Source organism: Caretta caretta, chromosome 6 (assembly GCF_965140235.1).
Source record: "Caretta caretta isolate rCarCar2 chromosome 6, rCarCar1.hap1, whole genome shotgun sequence".
NCBI classification, from domain to species: domain Eukaryota; kingdom Metazoa; phylum Chordata; order Testudines; family Cheloniidae; genus Caretta; species Caretta caretta.
The window spans coordinates 24,711,561-24,737,435 of NC_134211.1; the positions used below are offsets into that span (position 1 = coordinate 24,711,561).

General features: G+C 43.9%; 1 protein-coding gene across 1 annotated transcript in view; it reads right to left on the minus strand.

Moving 5' to 3' along the window:
- Window positions 1-11,822, minus strand: part of TH (tyrosine hydroxylase) — a 32,391-nt gene extending 20,569 nt beyond the window's left edge. The window contains exons 1-2 of the mRNA XM_048855154.2: window positions 11,712-11,822; window positions 4,087-4,296 (exon numbers count right to left, since the gene is read on the minus strand). Of these exons, the coding sequence (XP_048711111.1) occupies window positions 4,087-4,296; window positions 11,712-11,801 (300 nt within the window). The 5' untranslated portion in view covers window positions 11,802-11,822. The remainder of the gene's footprint in view (window positions 1-4,086; window positions 4,297-11,711) is intronic.
- Window positions 11,823-25,875: the final 14,053 nt, after the last annotated feature.

The following is a 25,875-nucleotide window of genomic DNA, read 5'->3' on the forward strand; positions in this document are numbered from 1 at the left end:
TATTAAACATGAAAGAGAGAGCCCCAAAAGTCAGATATCTTAACAGAGTTTAACTAGCTTATAAATTAGTCTGTTTCTCACTAGCAGCACTCAAGTGGCTCATTTTCTCTGCTGTCTCCAGACTAACTGAATGCAGGTGCAAGCTAGAGTTTTAACTCAAGCTATCACATCTTTTGCTTATTCCCCAGGCATTTGGATATAGGAAAACAGACTTCATTTTAGTGCATGTGCTGAAATGATTAATTTAGATGGAATAAAGGAGCCCAAAGAGTTAAAAGTGTTAACATGACCCTGGAACGCTCCAACATTAAACAGTTTTAAACAGTTTGGTATACAGAGACCTCACCATGACGAACACTTTATTAATTTAAAAAAAACATTTTATTAAAGATATAGAAAAGAAAGAGAGGTAAAGTATCAGAAATGTAAAGTATTAAGTAAGACTTTTATTGTAACATCCATTGTTCCCTTTCCCTTTAGAAGTAGTGAGTCTTTGGAAGGAAAAAACAACACTTCATTGACAGTCATTTAGATGCTATTATTGGTGGCAATGTCTGTCCTTCTGAGGAAAAGAGCAGAAGTTAGTTGTTATTGCTTTGGTTGTCAAAGTCTGATCCTGCTTCCTTTCAGACAAAACAAAATGAACACAAATAAAAGGGGGGAGAAAAAAACAGCAAAGATAGAAAATGCAGTTTCTGTCTCTGGTGTTTAATCTTACTTGTGTCCTTACCGAGGGGGAAAAAACAAGCACCGCACATGGTCTTATTAGCCACTTCAAGACCTGGGAAACTTGTACCAACATCTGGCTGTCTGGGGCATTGCTTTTAGCTGCCTTTCTGATCTCAAAAAGAACAGGAGTACTTGTGGCACCTTAGAGACTAACAAATGTATTAGAGCATAAGCTTTCATGGGCTACAGCCTACTTCATCGGATGCATAGAATGGAACATACAGTAAGTGTTCTCCTACTGGTTTTTGAATGTTATGATTCCTGATGTCAGATTTGTGTCCATTTATTCTTTTGCGTAGAAACTGTCCGGTTTGGCCAATGTACATGACAGAGGTGCATTGCTGGCACATGATGGCATATATCACATTGGTAGATGTGCAGGTGAATGAGAGCCCCTGATGGCGTGGCTAATGTGATTAGGTCCTATGATGGTGCCACTTGAATAAATATGTGGACAGAGTTGGCATCGGGCTTACAACAATGGGGCAAAAAAGACAAGTTTGACCAACTAAACCAGACTCTGATTAGACAGAAGGAAAAAGGAGAGATAGATAGATATGCCTATGTCCCACTCCATGGCAAAAGCTGGAAGCAGATGGGTTGGCTCTGGGGAGCCTGGTGCCATGAGCAAGAGGATTTCACTTCTAGGTCACAGGATTGAGGCAGGCCTCAGGTTGGTAACAACTGAGAGTTAATCTGATTGCTGTTGAATGACCTATGTGAAATGAGTTTGGTGGCCTCAGTCCTGCGGACAGATGTTGATGTCATCAAGCTCACTCCTACAACTGGCATCTCAGTGGGGAATGACTGCTGAAATGATATCAGTCTGAGAGGTGGTCCCTCCAGTTAGGGCGAAGGTCCTTTGGGGGTAGAGGGATGCGATGGAAAGCTTGCTCTGCAGCTGCCCATGCTGTACCTCTGAGCATTGCTTGGTCTCCAGGGATATCCATTTGGCATCTTTCACCAGCACTTAATTCACTCAGAGATAAAGAGCGGAGAAGGGGGAATGGCCCTTTGCATCCACAGGAAGGTTCTGACAGCTTCCTGGATGTTTTCCCTGGTGCAGGGAAATCTGGCCCTTGCAAACCCACTTCTCTGGATGATGACCCAGCCCTTTCTGAATCTCTGAGCTCTTCAGTAGAGGAAGAGCTGTGATTTTTAGTTAATCAGAGGCAGAATGAGGAGAAGGAACGGAGGCAATGTCACCGATAAATTCAATTTAGGACCATGTTTTTGAATGTACCTACCCACCTCTCTATTACATTGTCCTCCAATAATCAATACCTTAGCATTAATCTGACAGCTCTGATTGCATTACCTATGCGTTGGCTGCATGTAATGCATACAGCAGAGTGAAACCAGCCTCCCTGCAGCCTGTTTCATGATGAGGCAAATGTCATTACACCCGTCTGTTTTCATATCTTGTACCTGCATTGCCAGAGGGATCTGAGAAATGAATCTTCCCCAGTTGTAACTTGACACGCTTGTGGCTTTTAAAAAAAAAAATTTCTCTGTGTCAAGCTGAGAGAGCACTTCTGCTGAGAGAGCTTCTCATGCAATGAGTAAATTGCCCCAAGAGGAAGCAGGTGCCATTTGAATAAAAGCCACCCTGAGCTCTTGCCTGACTTTTTAAATTGTTCTCTGCTGCTTTGGAATATATTTTACACACACACATACACACAGACAGTGTAAAATAAATACCACCCACATCTACTAAGTGCAGGACACTATAAAATTCACAGGATGAGAATCACGCGGCATCTCATGCCAGAGAAGTTGTAAATTGCATTTGAAATCTGTTGTTGATGCGCTTCTGAGCCTTTTCTGGCAGCCGCAAACTTCCTGGAAAGAGACAGCAACTGTGACCAAGACCAACAGGGCTCTCAAATGCTTGCCTTATGGACACTTCTGGTCCACAGATCCCACTGCAAAGGCAATATGCTACAGGAACCCAGGGTTAAATACTGTTAGTTGATACATTTCTATCCTGCTTCCATCCATCCTTTCACAAGAGATACAAGGCCGCTTGTGGTCATTAAAGATCCCAAGATGCTTTCCATAAGATTAGAAGAGGTGTCCTGATCAAATTTTAGTTTGGGTAATTACTAACTAAACTCCCACACACACACATGCAATTTCAACTGAATATTTTTTCTTTTCTACCTGTCCTCAACTGTTTTGTAGTGTTGCTGTGTATTGTTAATGATGGTCAGGTTTCACCCCCAGAAGTGGCTGCATTTCACCAGGGACTAAGGTGTTACGCACACACATACATGCATATACAACCTAATTCTTGTCTCATTCACACCACGGAAGACAATGGAATTAAACCTATATAAATGAAGAGACTCAGGCTCATGATTTGTAATCTGCTTTTTAAAATTTCTGCATGAAAGGTTCTATATAAATTCCAATCATTATCTTTGACTACTGGCTAAATAAGCAGAATTTACCTGTGTGAGTTTTCATCCCTGGTACCAATGTCATAGATAATGCTACTTTTGACTGGGAAAGCCCAATTAATTACCATCTCCCTGTGCAATTGTATACATTGGTAAGAAATGCTTCTTGTCATGGGCATATTCAGAATGCAGTAATGAAAGAAATCAATGCAACATTTGAAAGTTTATGGACCAAATTCATCCCTGAGGTAAGTAGGTATCATTGACATCAATGGGCACTATGTTGATTTATGCTCATGCTGAAGTTGGTCCAGTCACTTTGACTGAAGTTTAGTGAGGATATGATTCAGAGATGGGCAGAGCCTTGAACGAGTGGGTGACTGAGGCTTTGTGAGGGAGCTGCATGATTCATTTACAATCTCTGTCCAAACTCTGCAATCTCTGAAGTGTTCCAGGGATTGCTATAAAGGTGGACAACAGTGCAGAGTGTGGGTCATTAGAGGGCCCCATGAGAATCAGAGGTGAATACAAATCCACAGTTGTTTATATTTATATTTAATCCACAGTTGTTTATATTTTAGTTGTGCTGGGTACTGGCCCACTCTGGGCAATGTTCAGTCAAAGGCAAGCCCAGAGCCTGGAATTAAAACCAGAGCATTGTCAGGCAAGGGGTCTGTCTCATTTGTATTGGTCGCCCTGGGGAAGAGTGTGATAGAGACACCAGTAAATGAATAGAGTGTACTGCTTAAGTTAATGCAACCACTGATATTTGAATTCATCCAGTTAAGCCCTGAAGAATTAAATCAATAATTCATACTAGGGAGATCTTAAACTAGACCCTTACCCAGTTGAATTCCTGTGAGTAGGCAGTGTTCCCCCATACTACAGCAACAGACCTTCCACCCACATCAAATGCAGTGTTCACTGAGTGCAGTACAGGAGGTTAGCCGCTCACCTCAAACACTTTAAGTGCGTGGGAAAGCGATGAAGTCTTCGCTCCCTTAAGCATGAAGAAAAGGTTCAACATGGCCTTCCCATCCTTCTCCTCGAAGACAATCGTTTCTGTGGCCTCTGCAGCATCCGTGGCAGCGGCGGCAGCTGCCGCTTCTCTCTCCTTCCTGGCATCCTCGATGAGGCTCTGCCGTCTACCGATGAACCGTGGAGACTGGAAGGAGAGCAGAGTTAAAAAGCAGCAATCTTCTCCTTAAGACCACCAAGGAACAATGGGACTCCCATCACCCCATTGTAACACTCCTTCAAGGACAAGCAGAACCGCTCTTATTGGAGACAACTAGAGCAATCTGGCTCTGCAAACCTCAGTCTAGGTCCAGCCTCTTTTCAAGGTTCTGAATTTGGCAGTAAGTGTAGTCAGGCACTGGAGCTGTTCCACTGCAAAACAGGATCCAAATAATTCGGGTGGCAGAGCAGTCATAGACATTGTTGTAAGTAGGGCCTGATCTCTTGCCCATTGATGTCAATGGAAAGATCTCCCATTGACTTCAGCTGGGGTTGGATCAAGCCCCAAGTGACTCACGCCTTTTCTTCTGGATGCCGATTGAGGCACGTCGCCTTTGCAGTTGAGGTTCCCCCAGTTTAGACTCCCTACTATAGCTAACCAAAAGAGTGTATTTCTTGTATTACTAAGGTTGAGCCTGGGTTTTTGCTCTGGGCATTATGAATTCTATTGTTTTCGTGTGTTGTTTCATAATAAAGAAGCTTCTTCTAGAGCCTTGAGACACCCTGAAACCCTGGCCTCTACTGGAGGCAGAAGTCCAGATCTCACAAATGCCTACTGCAAGGAGCTGAGTATCTTCAACTCTCATTGGTTTCAATGGGAGTCACAGGTTCCCAATGCCTTACAGGGTTAGTCCTCTCATGCTGTGGTAGGTTCCAGTGTAGAGGGAATATGCCAACCCACCCATTTTTTACTTGTGATCCTTTTATTCACTGCCACCGAAAACAGATCTTGGACCCCATTCTCTGTTGATGTAATTGGGCTAGATCCATTTACACCAGTAGAGAAACTGATCCATCCCTTTTTCGCGTGTGTCTTATGTGCATTCCCAAACATTGAGGCAGGGGTATGTCTGTGGAGGTTTATGGACTGCAAATAGCATCTTTTATAGGCTCCCTGGGTTGTCTTTTTTTTTACCACTTTTATCAGAGAGAATAGTTTCAAATCCATCTGAAACGGCCCTAACTGGATTATAAGAGAGCAAGATGGTCCATCTAGAAACTCCCACCAGGCTTGTGTCTACTGCTCATTATGGGATCATACATTCATGATGTTTTGTTAGGTCTGACTGGAAAAGCTGTAAGTCCATCCCAGCCACGACCAGTCAACCTGGCCTCAGCACACTGCTGGTAATATACCTCCTTCCCAGGGCATGACTTAGCAACAGAGTAAGAATGGGTTAAGCAATAAAACTGAATCTTTACCCCAAATTTGAAATGCTATTTATTTCTGTGCTCCCTGATTGCAGGGAAGAGTGGAAGGAGAAAAGCTGTTTCAGCTATTTCTGGCCAGGCCGGAAACAGGAAGCATTGTGAGCACCTAAGAAAACCTGTTCCCAACCCAAGTTTGCAGGCATAAGAGATTTGTCTAGTTCAGATAAGATGTTGACAATATCCCAAACTTTTGGGTGCTTTTCCAAAGGGAACTCTTATTTGTATGACAGTAGCACATAGAGACCCCAGTTCAGCTCAGGACCCAATTGTGCTAGACATTTTACAGGCACAGTAAGAAAGTCCCTACCCTAAAAATGCTTCCAGTCTAGAAGACAAGGCAGAGAAAGACTGGGAGAAGTGAAATATTATCCCCATTTTAGAGATACGGAATTGAGGCACAGAGAGCTTAAGTAGCTTGCCCAATTTTGCACAGGAAATCTGTTACATAGCAGGAACTGAAGCCAGTTCTGAGTCCCAACTCAGGACCTCAAACATAAGCCCTTCTTTCCTCTTGTATTGCAAAATCTCTGAACTTTTTGAGGTTTACCCACTCATAGTTCTTCAGATGTGTTGAATATGCCAACAGGAGGACTAATAAAGATTAGACCTGCATACAATAAACAGTCACTGAATATTTTGCTCCCCTACAGCTGGGTATATGTGAGCTTCCTTAGGTGGGTAGTAATACTAAAGCCTGGTTTTAAAGCTTTATAAAATCTCTCACTTCCTTTTTCTCCCCACCTGCTCAAGTGCCTTTATTTAATTAGTAGAGCCAGGTGCAAACCTCACTCACCTGTTGAAAAAAGAGTTCTTAACAGTTTTGAAAGCATTTGTTTTCATAATAGAGAAATTTTCTTTCTCACTGATCGTTTGTTTTCTTTTTTCTTTTTCTTCAAAAAATTGAACATTTTCTACGTCACAATCGGAAGTTTTCAAAATTCAAAATAATAAAAAAAAACCTTAAAACTGTCAGAAGAATCCTACCACATAACTTATCCTATCCACTCCCCGAAACCTGATGATGAATGATGATAACTCAGCATGACAGAAAGAAGACATGACTTATGAAGAAACACAAAGAAGACTAACACCAAGAGACTAAAACCCAGATGGCTACATTTTTCAGTTAGTTTCCATTGAAAATATTTCAAAAATGTCCATAAGTCTCCCAAAAGGCTTTTGGGGGGAAAATTTAAAAAAATCTTGCAAAATTTAAACCAGCTCTACCATTCAGCCTTCTTTTTTTTTCTTTTGTATTTTTAATTTCCTCCACTGACCCAGTGTATTTTCTTTTAAAATCATTCACGCATCTTATATGCAGCCAGTCTCAAAGCTTTCCTCACATTTTAAACACAGGCACTTATCTAGTTTTCTGTTTTATACCATATTTTTATACATCAACCCATGCACCAGCCCCCAGAACTTTTTTTATTAAAGATTCGCTTATATGATGCTATTTGAAGCTTGTCACACGTTTGTTCCTTGCAGTATAAAAGACACACATCTGAACAAATAATCACAGGTTATCTGCATGATCAGGTCCACAATGGGGTATAGAGGACTGGGTATGTGTTCATGTCGAAACAGAAAACTCATCTAACAAATATATTAGGTCCCAATTCAAGAAAGCATCCCCATTTAGGAAGCAGTTAAGCATGGGTTTAAATCCCACTGGAAGTGCTTAAAGTTAATCAAATTAATTTAAACTTCCCACGATAGAAAGAACAAACACCCCTGTGCAAAACCAGCCATCTGTAACAAATCAATTCCTCAACGTTCCAAGCCAAGCAATGCTTTAACAAAAAGACACATCTTGCCCTGTGCCCTGAAGTTCAACAAACTTTAGCTTTGGCTGGGTAGAGGAAAAGAGAAAGAAGGAAAGAACCATGTGTGACAGATGTAAATCACAGCATCTAATGGACAACTGGAAAGGGCTCTGAAAGCATGATCTTGTGTTGTATGAAAATCAGAATAGAATCAGCAGATCAGATCATTGATAAACATCCACTTGACACAAGTTGCTTCCATTTGGTGAGTTACGTTGGCATTCAGTCCCCAACATAATCAGACATTGACACTGCAGCTTTGCTAAAATTTACTATGTGACACCTCCTCCTCTGCATGATTAAGGCTGGCTTCACGGATGTGCAGCAGACTGCATTGGATCTAAAGGGAATCAGTTTTGTTTCCTCTACAGCTGGTTACTAGAAAGAACTGTAGAATCATCCTAGCAGCTGGCAGGCAGTCACCTGAACATGCACTTAGTATGTCTGGGTAAGTTAACAAGATACTAGATTTTGTTTGGGAGGGTCTGTGGTTGGGGCAGGGGGGAAGATGATATTTGCCTGCCATCTCCATGGCTTATTCTATTCCATCTGCTTGCTTGCTTTCCATCACACTGGTCTCTCTTTCTTTACCCTCCTCTTTGCTATTTTTTTAGAATGTTATTAACCCCTTTGGGAGTAAAGTTGTAACTCAGTACAGTTGCACAGGGTTTTCATTACCAGTTGCAAATTAGATACACACAAACAAAATTGATTCCTCTTTCCACACTGACTCTTCTCCCAGTAATGCTTGTTTTTATTAGGAGTCGTTATTGAAAGGTATGTTTTGAATCAGCTTGCAGATTAGTTCATCTCATGTGTATTTTAGAATTCTTACTACAGTAAAAACCATTACTTTTGTTCTGTTAAGCATCAGGTTGCTTATTCTGGACTAGATTCTGAATCCATGATTGACATTTTGTGGTACTTTACTCCTCCAACAGCCCCCTTGAAATTGTGGCAACTCAGCGGGACGACTCAGTGTGAATAAGGATGCCAGAGTATGGCCTTCTGAGTTTGAGTAACCAGAGCAACTTGGCTTTTCCCCTGCTTATAATTTTCAAGAATCTAGGAAACAGAGAGGATTTTACTTGTTAAGAACATTTACTGTAGCCTGGCATACTGATCAATACTGTGTCATTATTTCCTTTTGCCAGTATAGCTTATTTTGTTCAGGAACTGATATAAACAATACTAGCAAAAGCACTTTTTTGCTGATATAAGCTGCATCTCCAGTAAGGGGGTTTGACGGTCCAGTTATACTGTCAAACCCTTTTTAGTGTAGACAAGGTTTAGATCCTCAATGCTTTGAGACAAGCGCTGTCTTTTCGTTCTGTTTTTGTACAGCGCCAAGCACAGCAGGGTCCTGCTCCATGATCATCATCATAATAAAGGAAATGCAACAGCTCCTTTAGAACAGGGTGAGTCTGTGGGGCAGGGGTCAGATCACTGACAGGATGTTAAAACACTGAAGCAAGATGACCGCTTGTCCCAGACATAGAGGTCCAGATTTCTAAAATGATATAGACTTTGCTGCGGTCAGCATCACAACACGTAAATGATTCAGGAATCTAAATCTCACTTTCAAAAGGGATTTAGGCACTTAGGAGTCTAAATCCATCAGTTGGCTGTGAGATTTAGACTCTAAAGTACCTAAATCCCTTTTGAAAAAGAGAGTTAGATTCCTAAATCAGTTAAATGTTGTGATGCTAAGCATATCAACATTGAAATAGGTTTAAAAATCTGGGCCAAACTCAATAAATAGCAGAAATGCAGGGGCAGAGCCTCAGTTGATTTAAATCTGATTAATGAATAATGGGAATGTGGAAACCTTCTGCTAAAGGTGCAGTAAAAAGGATAAATTAAAAAAGAAAAGACAGAGTCTTAAATGTGCATTTCAGATTTGTCATCTGTTATTAAAGCCTAACAATTTCGTTCTGAGCTTTTCCAGGTCCCCTTCCCTACGAAGGCAATGGTTTTTGAAATAACTTGAAGTCTGATATAAGCTTGTCAGTGCTGAAAGCAAAGTGAGAAAGGTGGGGGGATGGGAGGAAGGGGTCTATCATAATCCAGGAGCAGCAGCTTTGGTAAAACAGTACTTAAAGCCTTGCATAATGACAGGTTTCAGAGTAGCAGCTGTGTTAGTCTGCATCCACAAAAAGAAAAGGAGGACTTGTGGCACCTTAGAGACTAACCAATTTATTTGAGCATAAGCTTTCGTGAGCTACAGCTCACTCTCTAAGGTGCCACAAGTCCTCCTTTTCTTTTTGCAGTACTTAAAGTGCTTCCCTCAGCAGCCCAGCTTAATTTTTAAATTAGCCCTTTGGGCGGAGGGAGAGAATCACTAAAAGGGACAAAAGGAGACAACACAATTTCATTCTGAGCTTTTCTAAACACCCTTCCCAGGGTGCCATGAAGGAGACAGTATTGCTAAACAAGACCATTCAAGGTCACGTTTGTCATTTAAAGACTAAATACCCACATGAATTGTATTACAGCACCAATTAAATGCCCCTTCATTGTCAGCTCCTGCTGTTACCATAGACAGAGGGATGTTCTTCTGAGTATTAATATGGCAATCTGAAAAGCGCCAGTGTTCTAAGAGTTCACTACTACGCCAGCCAAAATATTCTTTTGCTGGTCTAAGTTGCATCTCCACTAAGAGGGTTCTAAGAATTAACTACCTTGTAGTTCACTATGTGCTAGTTGGAAAATGCCAAAGTGAGATAAGGAAACGCCCGTGGTTTTCAATGATTGTGTACTACAGAAATCATGCTTACCTCCTCATTTCCTAGCTCTCCTTCCCTTCTTTCCTAGCATGCTACAGTGTCTAGGAAACTTTTCTGTTGTTTGCACAGTAGCTGATTTTACAAAACACACAGCATTGCACAGAGCGGAGGCAAGGGTGGGTCAGCAAAATACAGAGAGTAGAGAATGGAAAGCTCCATTCCCTGCAAATAACATATCAGAAGTCAAACCCAGTTTTACACACAATATTAAATAACAATTATGTATTGGATTAGATGACCTCGGCTGTCTTTTCTTTCCAGGTCAAATATCTGTGGTTCTGGAAAGTGGTAGGAAAGAGGGGAACTTTAATTTGGGGGGTGAAGGTTATGTGGGGCAGCTCTCATCTGACTCTGCTAGGGAAAAGGTTGTACGGTTACTGCTAGGAAAAGCAGAGGGATATTTAAAACAAATATATACTTTACAGCATAGACAAACTCTAAACTTATCTTAAATCCAGATTTTCAATACATGCTCTTTGCACACAGTAAGATCCATTTTAAAAAAAAACCTTTACAATCTCCTACCTACTGATAACTGGGAAAAACCATAGAAGGCACTAAACTGAGTTTGCCAAATGCAGGTGCTAATCAAAGCAATCACTTGAGATCCTATAGTGCCCTAACTGTGGGGCATTAGGAAGTTGTTCCATAGGTTGACTGCCCACTGTAATAGACATCTAGAAGAGAGGGAGACTGCCACAAAAAGGGACAAACTATGCATTAAAGGTTTGATCCGACAGAATGCTGCATGCCTTATCGTCTCATTGGCTTTAATGTCTCCTAGGGACATCAGTTGATGCTAGATGACAAAACTGTTTTTAACTAAAACGCCCTGCATGTCCCTAGTGCCAGGCCAACTGAATCAGTGTATCTGAAACTCACCTGAATTCAGATTTTAAAGGTAGTTTAAGACTCAGCATGAAGTGTTATCTTCCCCTCACTTATAGTTATATTGCATGCGGGATTGTTCCACACACTGAGCCGATGGTCCTAAATCTCTGTGGGTGGAAGCAGACCCTGCAGTAATTACATAGTAACAAGTTAGCAAGTTTGCCTGAATTCCCACCACCTTGTAGCTTCACTGGAAAAAAGAAAGACGTGTTTTCTTTCAATTGGCAAAGAAGAACGCTCTTTGGCTTAGTGCTGTGAAATTAATAAAACCTAGAGAGTGTTTAGATTTTCAAAGTGCATTTTTACCCTAGGGATTCCTTGTTATTCTTGTTTTCGCTCTATTGGTTATTCTAGTTTAAGAAGGCAGTTTTATTATATTATTAGTTAAGGTTATTTGTTTTCCAATATTTATATGTATTGTGTATTAGTTTGTGTGTATGAATTATTGAGGCTGGATTTGATTTCTGATTTGCCAACCCTGAGTGCCTAGATGCATGTGTGCAGTGATGCTTTCAAAATAAAGTGATCATTCTGTTAGTCCATCTAGCTATAGTTGCAGTCCCTTGTGCAGCTTTAGTCATTCTGGAGACTACTGGGTATTAGTGGTGGTGGGGTTGGGGGGTTCTTACCATGATGGCCTCGGCTTGCTTGGAGTCCAACTCTGACACCGCCCTGCGGAAGCCTTTGGCTGAAGAAGTGGAGGAGTTGGGGGTTGGCATCCTTGCTGTCGTACTGGCTCTGCTCTCAGCTTTGCCTCTCCTTGCCAGGCTTTTATAGGGCAGGTCTGACGTCAAAGACCCTTTCACATCCCCCCCCCCTTCCCCACCTCCCTCCCTTTAGCCTGAGGGGGAGAGAAGAGAGGGGGGGGGGATGTGGACGAGAAAAACGCTTCTGTCCCATTAAATCTAATTGCTACAAAGATTGCAGACACCCTGCCTCTGCAAACCAGCCATCAACCTTTCTCCTCCTGCACCCAAAAGCTTTCGCTCTGTTTCTCTTTCTCTCCTTCCCTGCAATGGAGTTCACTCCTTGGTCCTGTGTGTTTTATTCTCCCCCACTTTCTTCTCCAGTTTGGGCTATGCTGAGCTGAAGTGCTTTAATGCTGCAAAAGAATAAAACCAAGGGAGAAAAAGAGTCAGACCATTCTATCCTTTTTAGTCTGCAGCCCTACAATAATGTAGACAAAATAATAATTAATAATAGAAATGAAATAGGACATGGCATGCTGACTTTGGACCTGATTCTGAGCTCACATACACCCCCGCTGGTGTAAATCAGGAAAAACTCTGCTGAAGTCAAAAGGGTCAGATCTCCAGATGCAGTAAATTGGCACCACTCTCTTGACTTCAGCACTGATTAAGACCAGCTGAAGATCTGGCCCAAAGGGGTCAGACTGGTGTAAAACCAGCGTAAATAAGACTAGAATCCTTGGTAGGAGAGGGGGAAGGTTTTTTTAAATTAAGAAATCTAATTGGAACAATAGGAGAAGGATTCAGGGTTTTGCTCCGTTTGCTGTAATTACTCCAAACCCAATGACTCGAAGATCCATGGAGCTATGACGATTCACACCAGCTGAGGGGCTGCCTCGGGGATTTGGTGTTGCTACAACTTCCTTTTTGGACTTATTGGAAACAACTTTTGATCATTTTTAAAAATGGCGTTAATGCATTTTGCTGGCTTGCAAGCCTTAAGACTGAGAGCCAGCCAGCGTGAAGGGTCATTGCACCATTGAAGTCAATGCCATTATGTCAATTTGCATTAGCTAAGGAGGTGTCCCAGAAACGTTCTCTTGTTAATTACATGGGCCGCAGCATTGTAAGACTCATGTTATCTCCCTAATGGGCTCCCAGCTCTGGCTGGGAGGAACCATCATCAGTGGAGAGATGATAGGCTAGTCTTGATGGCCTATCCGGACCTTAGCCTGTCTACTAAGACTACCAAGTTGGTACCAATGGTACTGGTGGTTGCCATGTTGTGTCATGGGTACTCCCCCATTGAGATCTAGACTTACTAAGCCCCATTTATAAAATGCTTGATGTCTCTTGATTGTTGCAGTTTTGTTGTTTGTCATCTACTATAGTTAAATTGGAAAGTACAAAGAGCATGACAAAACTGTATCAGTGCACAGGGATATTTTTCACCAGCACATTGGTGGTACAGCAGCTTAGCTTTCTTGACATCAGAGTTATACCAATTTACACCAGCTGAGGATCTGTCCCAATACTGCATACAAATATATTTCAACTGAATTTGGTCATTTTGGATTCCAGTTGCCAGCACTAAACACATGCAAATACCATTGTCAGAGGGTGAATTGGCCCATTTATGGGGGAGCAGGGTCTAGTGCACCTGTGACTTGATAGCTGCCTTTCAACTGGGTTTAAATGTACACATCTGTGCCAGAGAAGTGGGGAAGTCAGGAAGGGATAGATGACAGCTGCCTGGGGGCAGAGGAGAGAGAGAAGGAGACGAATAGTTGAGGGGAAAGAGTACCAGGAAACCAGGAGGAGAGCAACGAGATAGGAGGAAAGATGAGATAACTGGCTCTGTGGATATGGGGAAAGCAGTGGATGTGATATATCTTGACTTTAGCAAAGCTTTTGATACAGTCTCCCACAGTATTCTTGCCAGCAAGTTAAAGAAGTATGGATTGGATGAATGGACTATAAGGTGGATAGAAAGCTGGCTAGATTGTCGGGCTCAATGGGTAGTGATCAATGGCTTGATGTCTATTTGGCAGCCGGTATCAAGCGGAGTGCCCCAAGGGTCAGTCCTGGGGCCAGTTTTGTTCAACATCTTTATTAATGATCTGGATGATGGGATGGATTGCACCTTCAGCAAGTTTACGGATGACACTAAGCTGGGGGGAGAGGTAGATATGCTGGAGGGTTGGGATAGGGTCCAGCGTGACCTGGACAAATTGGAGGATTGGGCCAAAAAAAATCTGATGTGGTTCAACAAGGACAAGTGCGGAGCCCTGCAGTTAGGAAGGAAGAATTTCATGGACCACTACAGGCTGGGGACCAACTGGCTAAGCAGCAGTTCTGCAGAAAAGGACCTGGGGATTACAGTGGATGAGAAGCTGGGTATGAGTCAGCAGTGTGCCCTTGTTGCCAAGAAGGCCAGTGGCATATTGGGCTGTATTTGTAGGAGCATTGCCAGCAGATCGAGGGAAGTGATTATTCCCCTCTATTTGGCACTGGTGAAGCCACACCTGGAGTGTTGCATCCAGTTTTGGTCTCCCCCCTGCCCCCACTACAAAAGGGATGTGGACAAATTGAAGAGAGTCCAGCAGAGAGCAACAAAAATTATTAGGGGGCAGGAGCACATGACTTACGAGGAGAGGCTGAGGGAACTGGGGTTATTTAGTCTGCAGAAGAGAAGAGTGAGGAGGGATTTGATAGCAGCCTTCAATTATCTGAAGGGGGGTTCCAAAGAGGATGGAGCTAGGCTGTTCTCAGTGGTGGCAGATGACAGAACAAGAAGCAATGGTTTCAAGTTGCAGTGAGGAAGGTCTAGGTTGGATATTAGGAAACACTACTTCACTAGGAGGGTGGTGAAGCACTGGAATGGGTTACCTAGGGAGGTAGTGGAATCTCCATCCTTAGAAGTTTTTAAGTCTCAGCTTGACAAAGCCCTGGCTGGGATGATTTAGTTGGTGTTGGTCCTGCTTTGAGCAGGTGATTGGACTAGATGACCTCCTGAGGTTTCTTCCAACCCTAATCTTCTATGATTCTATGAACCATGAGCTGATCATGATGAGTGCAAAGGAAAACAGTTGGGAGGCTTGTGAAGTGGTCCCAAGGAAGAGTGAAAGAACCAGCATTGTCAATGTAAGCTGGCCGCAGAAGCAAGCAGTTGATCCTAGAGGGAGGTCCCAAGGAGCAGAGGTAGGACTCACAGCAAGGAAGCCTGGGGAGCATAACACTGCAGAGTGACCTGAGTGGAGTGGTGTGGGAAGAACCCAAGAACGAGGGGTTGGTCCTGGAGGAAGGTTCCTCTGAGCAGGGATAGGAATCAAAGGTGAGGAGTCCTGGAGCAATAAAACACTCTGAGGAGATCCTCTTTCAGCAGACCTAACTTGGGGCTATGGGAGAAGACGTGTGGGAGAGAAGTGGGTCTTGGAATTCTCAGGTAGGAGGTCTGGAGAGTGGGGCCATGGCTCAGGGCAAAGGAACTTGGGTTGGCTAGTTAATGACTCTTGAGTGGGTGACCTGGGAACGGTGACCTTTGTATGGGATTGGAGAGCTGCTACTTTGTAACCCTTATTTTACTTGGGTGGTTTTGAGAGGAATTGGTTTTACTATTAGGACCGTGGCACTTTATATGAATGAAAGGATTTGAATTTGCCATTAAGAAAGACAATATTTGTTTGCACGTGTGGAGAAAAGGGAAACTGAGGAAGACATATGATTATGCCATGGCTTGCTGCAGGAGAGTGGCTTTAGGAGGGGCAGCCTCAAAACAGAGGTAAAGACTGAAGCAATGAGCAAAGTACCAGCCAGGGAGTCTGCTATCCCAGCTATCAGTCACCTCTGCCTCCCTGATCTTCACGTGCAGTACCCCTTCTCTCATGTTTTGAGCACCGAGTTCTTTCCATGCCTTTAATTTCATCCCTAATCCCCTCTGTGTCTCTCAGACCTACTGTTCTTCCTCTGTTAAACACTGGCTGCTTGAAATGTGAGATGAAAAATAATTTTACCAAACTGAAGTGCAGGACAGCACTTCAGAACACAAGGAACCTTTCTACATCACCTTCCTGAAGTCAGATCCTGCCACGCTGTGTCTATCATAGAACCAAAGCAGGCCCCTGTCCCGCTCAGTGTCTATGTGCTACTCCCATTGATAGTTCTAGGCACTGTATGAAGGGGAGAGCAGACTGAGGTATACACTATAGACGCCATAAAATATTTTGGAAAAGGAAGCAGGGAGTGGCATGTGGCCAAAGCCCTGCTGAGCTCCTTGGCTGTTGGAATGGCACTTGGGGGCTACTGGCAGAGAGAAACAAATTAGAGTATTTAGTTTGTGATTTAGTTTGTGCCAATGGCTGAAGTGGCCCCTGGCGAGCAACTGGACTGGGGTGTGAAGAGGAAGGGGAGCAGTGTGTGCCAGGCTTTGTAGAGATATCTTTGTTCGTTTCTTTCCTCACTGGATCAAGCGCTGAACACAGCACGGCCAGCCCTGTGGGTTGGGCTCAGTATGTGGGTTATTGTCTAAGTATAAACTTTTCCAGCATTTGCACTGAATATAAATTTGCTTGACCCCCACTTTGGTTAAAGTTCTGACCAAGAAAACATTTAACTTGAAAAATGAAGGGAGAGTCCCACAGTCCTTCACCCGTTTTTCTAGGAGTGTGCACACAACCTCTTTAGGCTCACTCTTCTATCAGGGCTAGGATTCACAAGGCTTTCCCCTGGAATCCCCAACAAAATCTCAAGCAAACAGTATAACCTTAAATGCCCTACCACCCTTTTTTGGTCCCAGACGGTGATTGCAGAGTTCCTGTCATTTTCCCTGCAGATCCTTTACTACTGTCAACTTCCTTTCTTTATATTAACCTACAGCTTGGATTGATCAATAATTGGGGCTGGCCAACCCACCAGCTGAAGCCAGGTACCTTGAGCTCAGTAGTTCTAGTTATCCATTTCATGATAGTGGGGAATACATTCCCCATCACAGGATGATATTCTTAGCCATATGAAAAAACAATCCTTTTTTGAACTCTGCTAAGCTCTTGACCTCCATGTTATCTTGTGGCAATGAGTTCCACAGACAACTTTTTCACACAATCAGTAATTAATCTAGGATTTCCTTAGAGGCATCTGCTGGGAGAAATAGAGTGAAACTAGGGTAAAATCTGGGACCCTCTAAAATCAGTGGCAAAATTCCCATCAACTTTAATATACATCAGGATTTCACCCATGGTCAATAAAAAGATTTTGAGGTCTGAATGCTCATGGAGATGGAATTTAAGATTTCTGTCCAGGAGAGGCCAGTCCCTCAAACTGAAGTGACTCACCTCTTCCTTTCTCCTCTGTTTCTTCTATCCCCTTTTCAACTGACCACAATTTGGCCTCATTTTATTACTGTATCCTTTCTAAAGGTCTCTGTCCCCACTCCCCAGGAGTCTTCCACTACTTCTAGTGGTGAATGGGTGTTTCTAAAGGCAATGCATACAGGCAGTTGCTTGGGAGAGAGAGAAGTGTCAGGGACGTGCTACTTGGAGATGGAGACAAAATGGCAAGTTCTTTAACACCCACCTTTCCTCTGGCATTCAACTGAAACCCTCTTATCTGTGCCCCCATGCACAAAAATGTATTGGGGTGGTGCTGCCTTTTGGTACCCCATCATCATCTTAGTAATGCCGTGGGAAGAGCTGGAGACACAGCTTGTAGGAGAGGAAAGCTGATGAAGATTTCACCATGAGTGAGTCTCCTTCTGGACAAGGAGGGTTGGGTGCAGTTCCTTTTGGAGACAGTCAGCACTGTTCAGTGCATCTGCCAGGAGGAGTGGGTCATGGCTGCGTTGCAACACAAGTTACAGCTCCCTGGCAAGATCTGATGCACTCTCTCTCTGAAGCACACCCAGTCCCTGCCTCATGGAGCTAAGTCCCCCAGTTGAGCTTCCCACCATTGTGGTGGGTTGCACAGTCACTACGGCCCATCAGTCCAGCTCCCCTGCTTCCCAAATTGTGCTTCTTAAGCAGTTATTACTAATGCCTCAATCTTAGTTCAAGTTTGGACTAGAGATGAGCAAGAGCCAAAGTATGGCTTCATTTAGCATTTATTATTTGCATTAAAGTACTGCCTAGAAGCTGCAGCTGAGACCAGGGCCCCCTGGTGCTAGGAGCTGTACAAACACACAGTGAACCAAAGAGCTTACAATATAAATGGACAAGACAGACAAAAGGAAGAATCACTACCCCCATTATCATACGTGGGAAACTGAGGCACAGAGACATTCAGCGACTTACCAAGGTCACACAGGAAGTCCTGTGGAAGAGCTGGGAACTGAAGCTAGAGCTCCCAAGCCCTAGGCCAGTTTCTTAATCACAGGATCAGCTTCTTCCACCATCCATTCTCTCAGGGTGGGTCAGACCCCTCTCCAGTTCAGAGAGGAGCAGGGCAGCCCATCCAAACAAGAAGTGCATGAACGAAAACCAACCCCCACCTGCTAGGAGACCGTCTACAGCTCTAACATTTCCATCCCCTGGTGTCTCAGTGTCTCAGTTAATCATCTATTCCGTTGGGTGTGCAATTTGTGCTAATATCAAATGCAATTTTTGTGTGTGTGCCTAGCTAAACACTGGCCCCACCAGAGCCATGCCTGCCTGCGGTTTCCACCACTGTTGGACTAAATAATGAATCTGTTCGGGAAGAAAGAGGAGCACTTCATTAGAAAGCATTTGAAAGGGATTCAAGATGAAGCAAGAGTGCTCGTTCTCTAGCGCTATGTTTCTGATGTTCGGGCCACGGGATTCTCTCTGCATGGGTATAGGCATCATGTTCATACACGGACGGTGCGTGTGTATAAAGGGATTTACCGGATCTCAGCTGTTTCCACTTCTGCTTCAGGAACAACACCGTTGGAGGCAGCTTAGCTGAACTGGTCCAAAAAAGCAAAAGCAACTCTGACTGTGCCTTGCTAAAGGGTAAGCCAGAGATGAGAGAGATTAAGGAAATGGCATTATCATACACAGCACTGTTGGTCTGTCTTTTGGATGTTCATTTCACCTGCTGTTGGATTCTAGTGTTGATGAGAATAGAAGAAATAGCAGTGAAATGTCTGTTACTTTAGACCTTTGGGGTGGATTAATTTGGTTGTTCGTACATCTTAAAACTTTGTTTGTAATAAATGCCCTTACTAAGTGTCTCGGATGCAGGGAGCAATCTGCTTGTCTGGTGTACACTTGTCTAAACTGCCCAGGGGGCACTCAGCTGAAAAGACCACACTCATAATACTTTATGGCCCTAATCTAAAGCACATGATGGTCGATGGAAAGACGCCCATTGACTTCCATTGGCTTTGGATTGGGCCCTAGCTGAGCAAGGATATTAGTATGTATTTATTTGTATTACCATAGTACCTGGGAGCCCCAGTCATGGAGCAGGAACCCATTGTGCTAGGCACTGTACAAACATAGAACAAAGAGGCAGTCCCTACTGACATGCCACTTGGTATCTGAAGACTATAGGTTCCACTTCAGGGCAGACTGTTCAACAAGGAAGATAGCCCAGTGCCAGCTGTGACTCTTCAAACACACCAGCTAACCACACTGGTTGTTAACGCTGTAGACTTTTTGCCAGCCTTCATATAGAATTTAAACAATCTCCTTGGAAGCCCAGTCCCTGTTGACTCTAAGTGAGTGGACCCTGTGATATTAGGCTCTTTTCACAGTAATATATCAGAAAATCCAATTTCCTCTGTTCCCAAAGGACTAGAAACATGTCACAGGTCAATTCCTCGTTAGATTTCCCTCCTTCATCCAATAAGGCAATGCTCAGTCTCATCCTGTAATAAACTTATTTAGGCTTTATTAATTAAATGAAAATGAAGCAAGAGATATTTGCACAATGCTAAGAATATTAAACACTTAGACCAAGCCAAACTTAGGTTATTATCTTATAAAACTTCTGTTCTAAGTAACATAGTCCCATAGGTTCAGCTTCTGAGACTTATCCCAGCTGTGGAAACTAGGGGTCCTTTATCTGGCACACAAAGTCCTGGATCCTGTCTGGTAAAAAGAATCTGGTTTCGTTTCCTTCCCCTACGCAGCTTTTATCTGAAAACCTTGCTATGTGCCTGTTCGGGCCCTAGGCTCACAGATGAATAAGGTGATGGGAAGGAGTCCATGAGGTAATTCTTCAGTGAAGACATCCTCAGTTACTCATCCCTGGGTGGGAGTTTCCTCTTCTCTGTTGTATTGTACACTGGTTTCTACCTACTGTACTGAGAACTGAGGAGTTTCCTTTAGACATGTTGCTTTTTAATGAGTATCAATTGACCATTCGTCCCCTAAGAGGTATAGTCATTTCTATGGGTGAAACTCTGTAATGATTAATGGCTCTTGTTCTCATGGGTCTGTCCCAGCCGTGTGAGAGTTATGTAACACACATGCACAGATGTTACTCTTCACGTGAGAAATACAGAGATTAACATATGCATATTACAGTTATCAGATCACCAGTATTTAGGAAAGTCCAAACACTACATATTTTACTTCAATTTTAACAGCTTAATTTTAATAACATTCCACCAGCATTTTGCCTGACGCTTTCAGCTGTTACATAGGCCTAGAATTGGCCTAAGTCTCCAGCATCACACCTACCCAATGAGCTTACCATCTGGGCCATGCCCTGAGAGTCATGCAAGCAGTTGGTGTTTTACTTGGTATCTCTTAATGCCCCCCAAATCATGTGTATATAACAGCATAGCTATACACCCTCTCACATATTCTTCTGCAGCCCATCAAGCCTTCTTAGAAACCCCACCCAAAAGCAGAAGAGTGTTTATGCCCATGGCCCCAGGCACCATGTGCAAAGGCCCAAGATACTACTAAAGCATCAACGGCCTAAGCCACTGTTGATTGAAGTGGATGGAGAGTTTCCAACTGACTTCAGTGGGCTTTGGATCAGGTCTCAAATGCATCACATTCTCCTATAGCAGAGGTGGGCAAACTACAGCCCGCGGGACCGACCTGCCCGGCCCTTGAGCTCCTGGCCCGGGAGGCTAGCCCCTGGCCCCTTCCCTGCTGTTTCCCCTCCCACGTACTTACACCACCGCATGGGCAGCAGGGCTGCAAGCTCCTGTTGCTCTGAGCAGCAAGGTAAGGAGGCAGCGGCGGTGCGCACGGCAGCGGGGGGGGGGGGTTGGGTAGGGGATTTCAGGGGGCAGTCAGGAAGCAGGGGGCGGTTGGGGCTGGGGTCCCGGGGGGCGGTCAGGGAACAGGGAGCAGTTGGATGGGGCGGAGGTTCTGAGGCTGTCAGGGGTCGGGGAACACGGGGGGATAGATAGGGCGTGGGAGTCCCGGGGGGCCTGTTAGGGGGCAGGGGTGTGGATAGGTTGGGACAGTCAAGGTACAGGGAGCAGGGGGGTTGGATAGGGAGTGGGATCCTGTGGGGGATAGGGGGTTCCAGGAGGAGACAGTCAGGGGATGGGAACTGGGACGGGTCAAATAGGGGGCGGGGCCAGGCTGTTTGGGGGTCACAGCCTTCCCTACCCAGCCCTCCATACAGTTTCGCACCCCGACGTGGCCCTCCGGCCAAAAATTTTGCCCACCCCTGCCCTATAGTTATGGATGGCACCATTAGGTTGCTCATCACTTACCACCCAGGTTCCTAGTTGAATCAGAGCCCTGTGAAAGAGCACTTCCTGTCAGTGCCTGAAAGGGCGTGCTGTCTCAGTGGGGCCAGAGGCGTAATGTAAAGACTCAGGACTTGACATCAAAGGCAGAGCTCATTTGATATTTCAGAAGCAGGATGGTAGGGAGCGCACTTTTGTGGGTGTTACCATTCACCAACTGGTCTAAACATGACTCTAGACTATCCAAACTATTAGTAACCAGTACATTCCTCCTCACTGTACCACAGACTGAATGTGGGATTACACGGCCTCTTCACTGAAAAGAGGAAAAACAAACACTCTGAAGACACCAAAGCAAGAAAAAAGGGGAAAAAATACTTCCATTCCAACAGAAGCCATTTAAATCATCCATTGAAGTGGCTGTGTTTCCTCTGTTTGAGACCAGCACCTCTGACTCTGACTGTTCCTTTGCAGTGGTGTTGTTTTTAATTATTTGTATTACAGTAGCACCTCAAGGCCCCAACTGAGATCAGAGCCAAATTTTGCTAGGTGCTTTGCATAGGGAGAAACAGTCCATGCCCAAAAGAGCACACAGTCTAAATAGAAAAGATAGACACAGGGGAAACAGAGGTGAAGTGATTTGCCCAAGGTCACACAGCATGGCAGAGCTGGGAATAGAATCAGGTCACCTGAGTCCCAATCCAGTGCCATATCCCTTAGACCACACTGTCCCTCTAGTTCTGCGGCATAGTCCCTCTATGACTCTAGAATTTTACTGGTGCCCCTCTGCCTCTTTGGGATTTGCTGTGGCATCAGAGGAAGCCAGAAATCATTCTGTTTTTCCCACAATGGAAAAGGTGTGTCCACCTGAAGGGGGCTGGATTTGGCCTTCCTTGATGCATCATTAGGATGATATGTTACTGAGTCTAATTAATGTTAATATGCTGAACAGTGGGAACCTGCTTAAATGTGTAGAGACGCTTGGAGGGTCTGGGAGTTGGGAAAGCTGTCCCTCCTAGGAAAATGTTGTCGTCTGTCCTCTAATAAACCAGTTGGCACTATGTTAGGAACCCACATGTAAACCAAAGCTCTGCTTTCTGCTCAAATATCACAATGTCCCATTCCCCAAAAGGTTTCAGGCAGGATGTTTGCCATTCTTGGAAGTCAAAAATAAATCAGACACCCTCCTCTCTGTAACAGGGTACTGGGGTACAACCTGGAACCAGTTGCTAGTGACAAGCAGCAAACCCCTCCAAGCACTGTATCAGTCAGTACAACAGCATCTGGAGCCCCACACTCAACTAAATTGCATGAAAGCTCCCTGAGCCACTCACAAATCATCCAGAAAAAGGCACCAGCAAGTATCCCAAGCCCCCAGCCTTGAACCCCAGAACTGTACTGTCTTGTCCTGGTCAGAAGCCTGACCAGTGGAAGTTCATTACCCAGTCCACCCTTCCCTCAATGTGGAGAGGATCCACACTAGCCTTTGTAAACTGAGCACCTCAACCAAAACACACTGTTTTAGGTAAAATATAAAACAGATTTATTAACTGCAGAAAGAGGGATTTTACGTGATTATAAGTGGTAGGCACAAAAGGTCAGAGATAGTTACCAAAGAAAATAAAAGGTATGTATGCAGTCTTAATCCTAAACCTTATTAGACTAGGCAGTATTTGGATCAAGCAGTTTTTCTCACCCCACTGGATGTCGCAGGTAGGTTACAGTCCTCAATACATAGGCTTTCCCTTTAAGCCTGGGACCAATCTCCTCAGTTCAAGTCTGTCTCCTCCCATTGTTTTTGCTGCTTCCACCATAGGTGCAGAAGGAGAAAGATAATCACATGATGTCACTGTCTCTTATTTTATACCCTCAGTCTATGTGCCTGAAAAATGGAAAATACTAGCCCAGACGCGTCCTGGTGGGCTTTACTGAGTCCCTGAGTTGGGCAATCACCATTGTGTGGTGCCTGCACAACTCTCTCACATAAACCTCTTGTTGACGACACCGCTGCTGATTAATGGTCGTTTAACACCTGCCTGGGTGTAGATCGCCTCCTTTGTTGTTACTGGAGAACTGGCCATGCATGACTCCCAAACTGATAAAATATTTCAATAACAACAAAACAGCAAAGTCTCATAACTTCATACACACCAACAATATCCATATTTTGACAGAATAATGGGTTTCAGGAGATCATGACCTTTCATATGATATCTTCCATGGCATGCTTTGTATAAAATAGTACACCCATATATGAATGATGAACATGGGGGTTACAGTGTGCTACTTTGAGGTACGGTGTGTCACTCTCTGCTAATAAAAATTCTCTTTGCACCCTTGAGTGTCCTTGAGCAGAGCACTGGGAACACAGCAGCACTCATTTCAGCTCTTGACGCACCTTTCCCCCAGCCTCAGCTCCTACACTGAGTGCAGCCCAACCAGATCCAAGGAACTGGCCCTATATGCTTTAAAGGGCTGATGTATATTACTGTAAAAGTGACCAGTACCTACTGATTATGCAATGGGATGAAATCTCATATGACCAACAGTGCACAATACAGTGTTCTACCAATGACCATATTTTGGAGTTCAGTTCCCCATGTGGTTCTCTCTCTCCCCCCTCCTTCCATAGTCTTGAATAATTATAGTCTGCCACTTTAAGCAATTACAACAGAGTTTAGCCAGCTCTATCAAATCGTGCTTTTTCCATTCACAGCTCCATTCAACTTCACTGAATGCCACAAAAGAGTTTAATAGCCCATAATGATACCTCACAGCTCAGCGTCATTGGCAACCTCCCTGGGACTGGAGGAAGAGGGGAAAATATAATTAAAATCCACGTACACATTGACTTTACAGCCATGTATTATTTAGCAAACCCTGACATGTAGCACTTGTGCCCTTGCACTCTGAATGAGACAGGGTAGTTTTGTTAGAAGCAAAGCTTTGTTAACTTCTGAGGCTCCTCTGAGGCCAAACCACTGCACCCTGGACAAGTTGGTTTTGAGAGGCAGTTGGCATGGTGTGTGAATCTGACATGGAGAGCTGCTCTCCTGTACATTAGGTCACTAGGATGCTGGTGGGTAGATCTTACCATGCTCAGAGATGGGGAGGTAGAATCTGGCCCTTGCGCATTGCTGTCAATGGATCAGACTGTGTTCAGAGACTGGGAACTCATTAATGTACAAGGCTCTGGCAGAGAAACAGATTCACAATTCATATACCGCCGGGGTAGCAAGGATGTTGGCCACATGATAGGTGTGTAGTACACAGAAGGGAGGAAGAAAGGGTCTTTTTGTATACTCCTTGGCTTTGTAATGCTCCCATGTACTCCTTATCCTCCTTCCATGCTACAGGCTATCTGACCTTCTTTCACCACATTTTAAATGCTGCTTTGGGCCTCCTCCATTCGTCCCAACTCTATCAAGGATCCCTAAAATTTTGAGCCTCTATCCACTGCTCACCACTGCTGACTTGTCTCTACTGTCCCACATCTCCAGTGACCTACTAAGTCTCAGATTCAAGCTTCTGGCTTTTGCCTCCAGTGGACTGAGATCCATATGAAGCCAGAGCATTTTTTTCTTCACAGCCTCATTCTCGTGGAAAATGGGTGGGGAAGGTGAACCATCGCAAATCACTACGCTGTCTGCTTAAAAGGAAACACAAGGCCAATGGTTTGAGGTGGAGAGATAGATAAGCAGGACCATGCAAAATGGATCAAACAATATGCTGGTCTAGATCAGTGCAGCGTCACTAAAGTCAAGTGGATTTACACAAGCTGAGGCACAGATTCAATATCTTAGTATCTGAAAACCTCAAAATCTGAGGTTTTACAATTTGTGAAACTGATTCAATTTTATGATAAATTTCTGCAATTTTTCCCCTTCTCAAAGATAGGACATTTTGGAATGCAAATGGGCCTGGTTTTACTCATATATGATCCTGTTTTCAAGCAGAGCTCTTGATGGTATTAAAATTCAAAATTTTGTTCTCAAAAGCTCAGTTTTTGCACTGAAACAAGCCACATATTGAAACCACATATGATTCAATGGGCAATTGCCATTCTGTGAAAATTTCACACTAATCAAATGTTGGAAGGATAATAACGTGGCTCTGAGCAAAAGGGTGAACTTTTTTTCCCAAGAACAAATGCAAAATTGGTGTTTTCACATGACCCCATAGCTTAGAATTCAGTCTTGACGTCTCAGAAAAAAATAACAATCTCTCACTTTCTGCATCCGAGGGAGAAATGCTGCAGCAATTAGCACTAACAAGAGCCAGGAAATGGCCAAGGAGCATCTGAGTGAGAATTCAGAAACATCATATTGATGATTTGACCGTCACTGCAGAATCCAAAACAACGATCTCCTCTTGGATCAATGGGGAAGCACTTAAGTGTCATTTGGTCTTTGGAAATATGGGCAGCGAACAGACAGGCAGCTGGCAGGAGGCAAAATAAAGTGTACCTTCCCTTGGAACCTTTGTAAACTT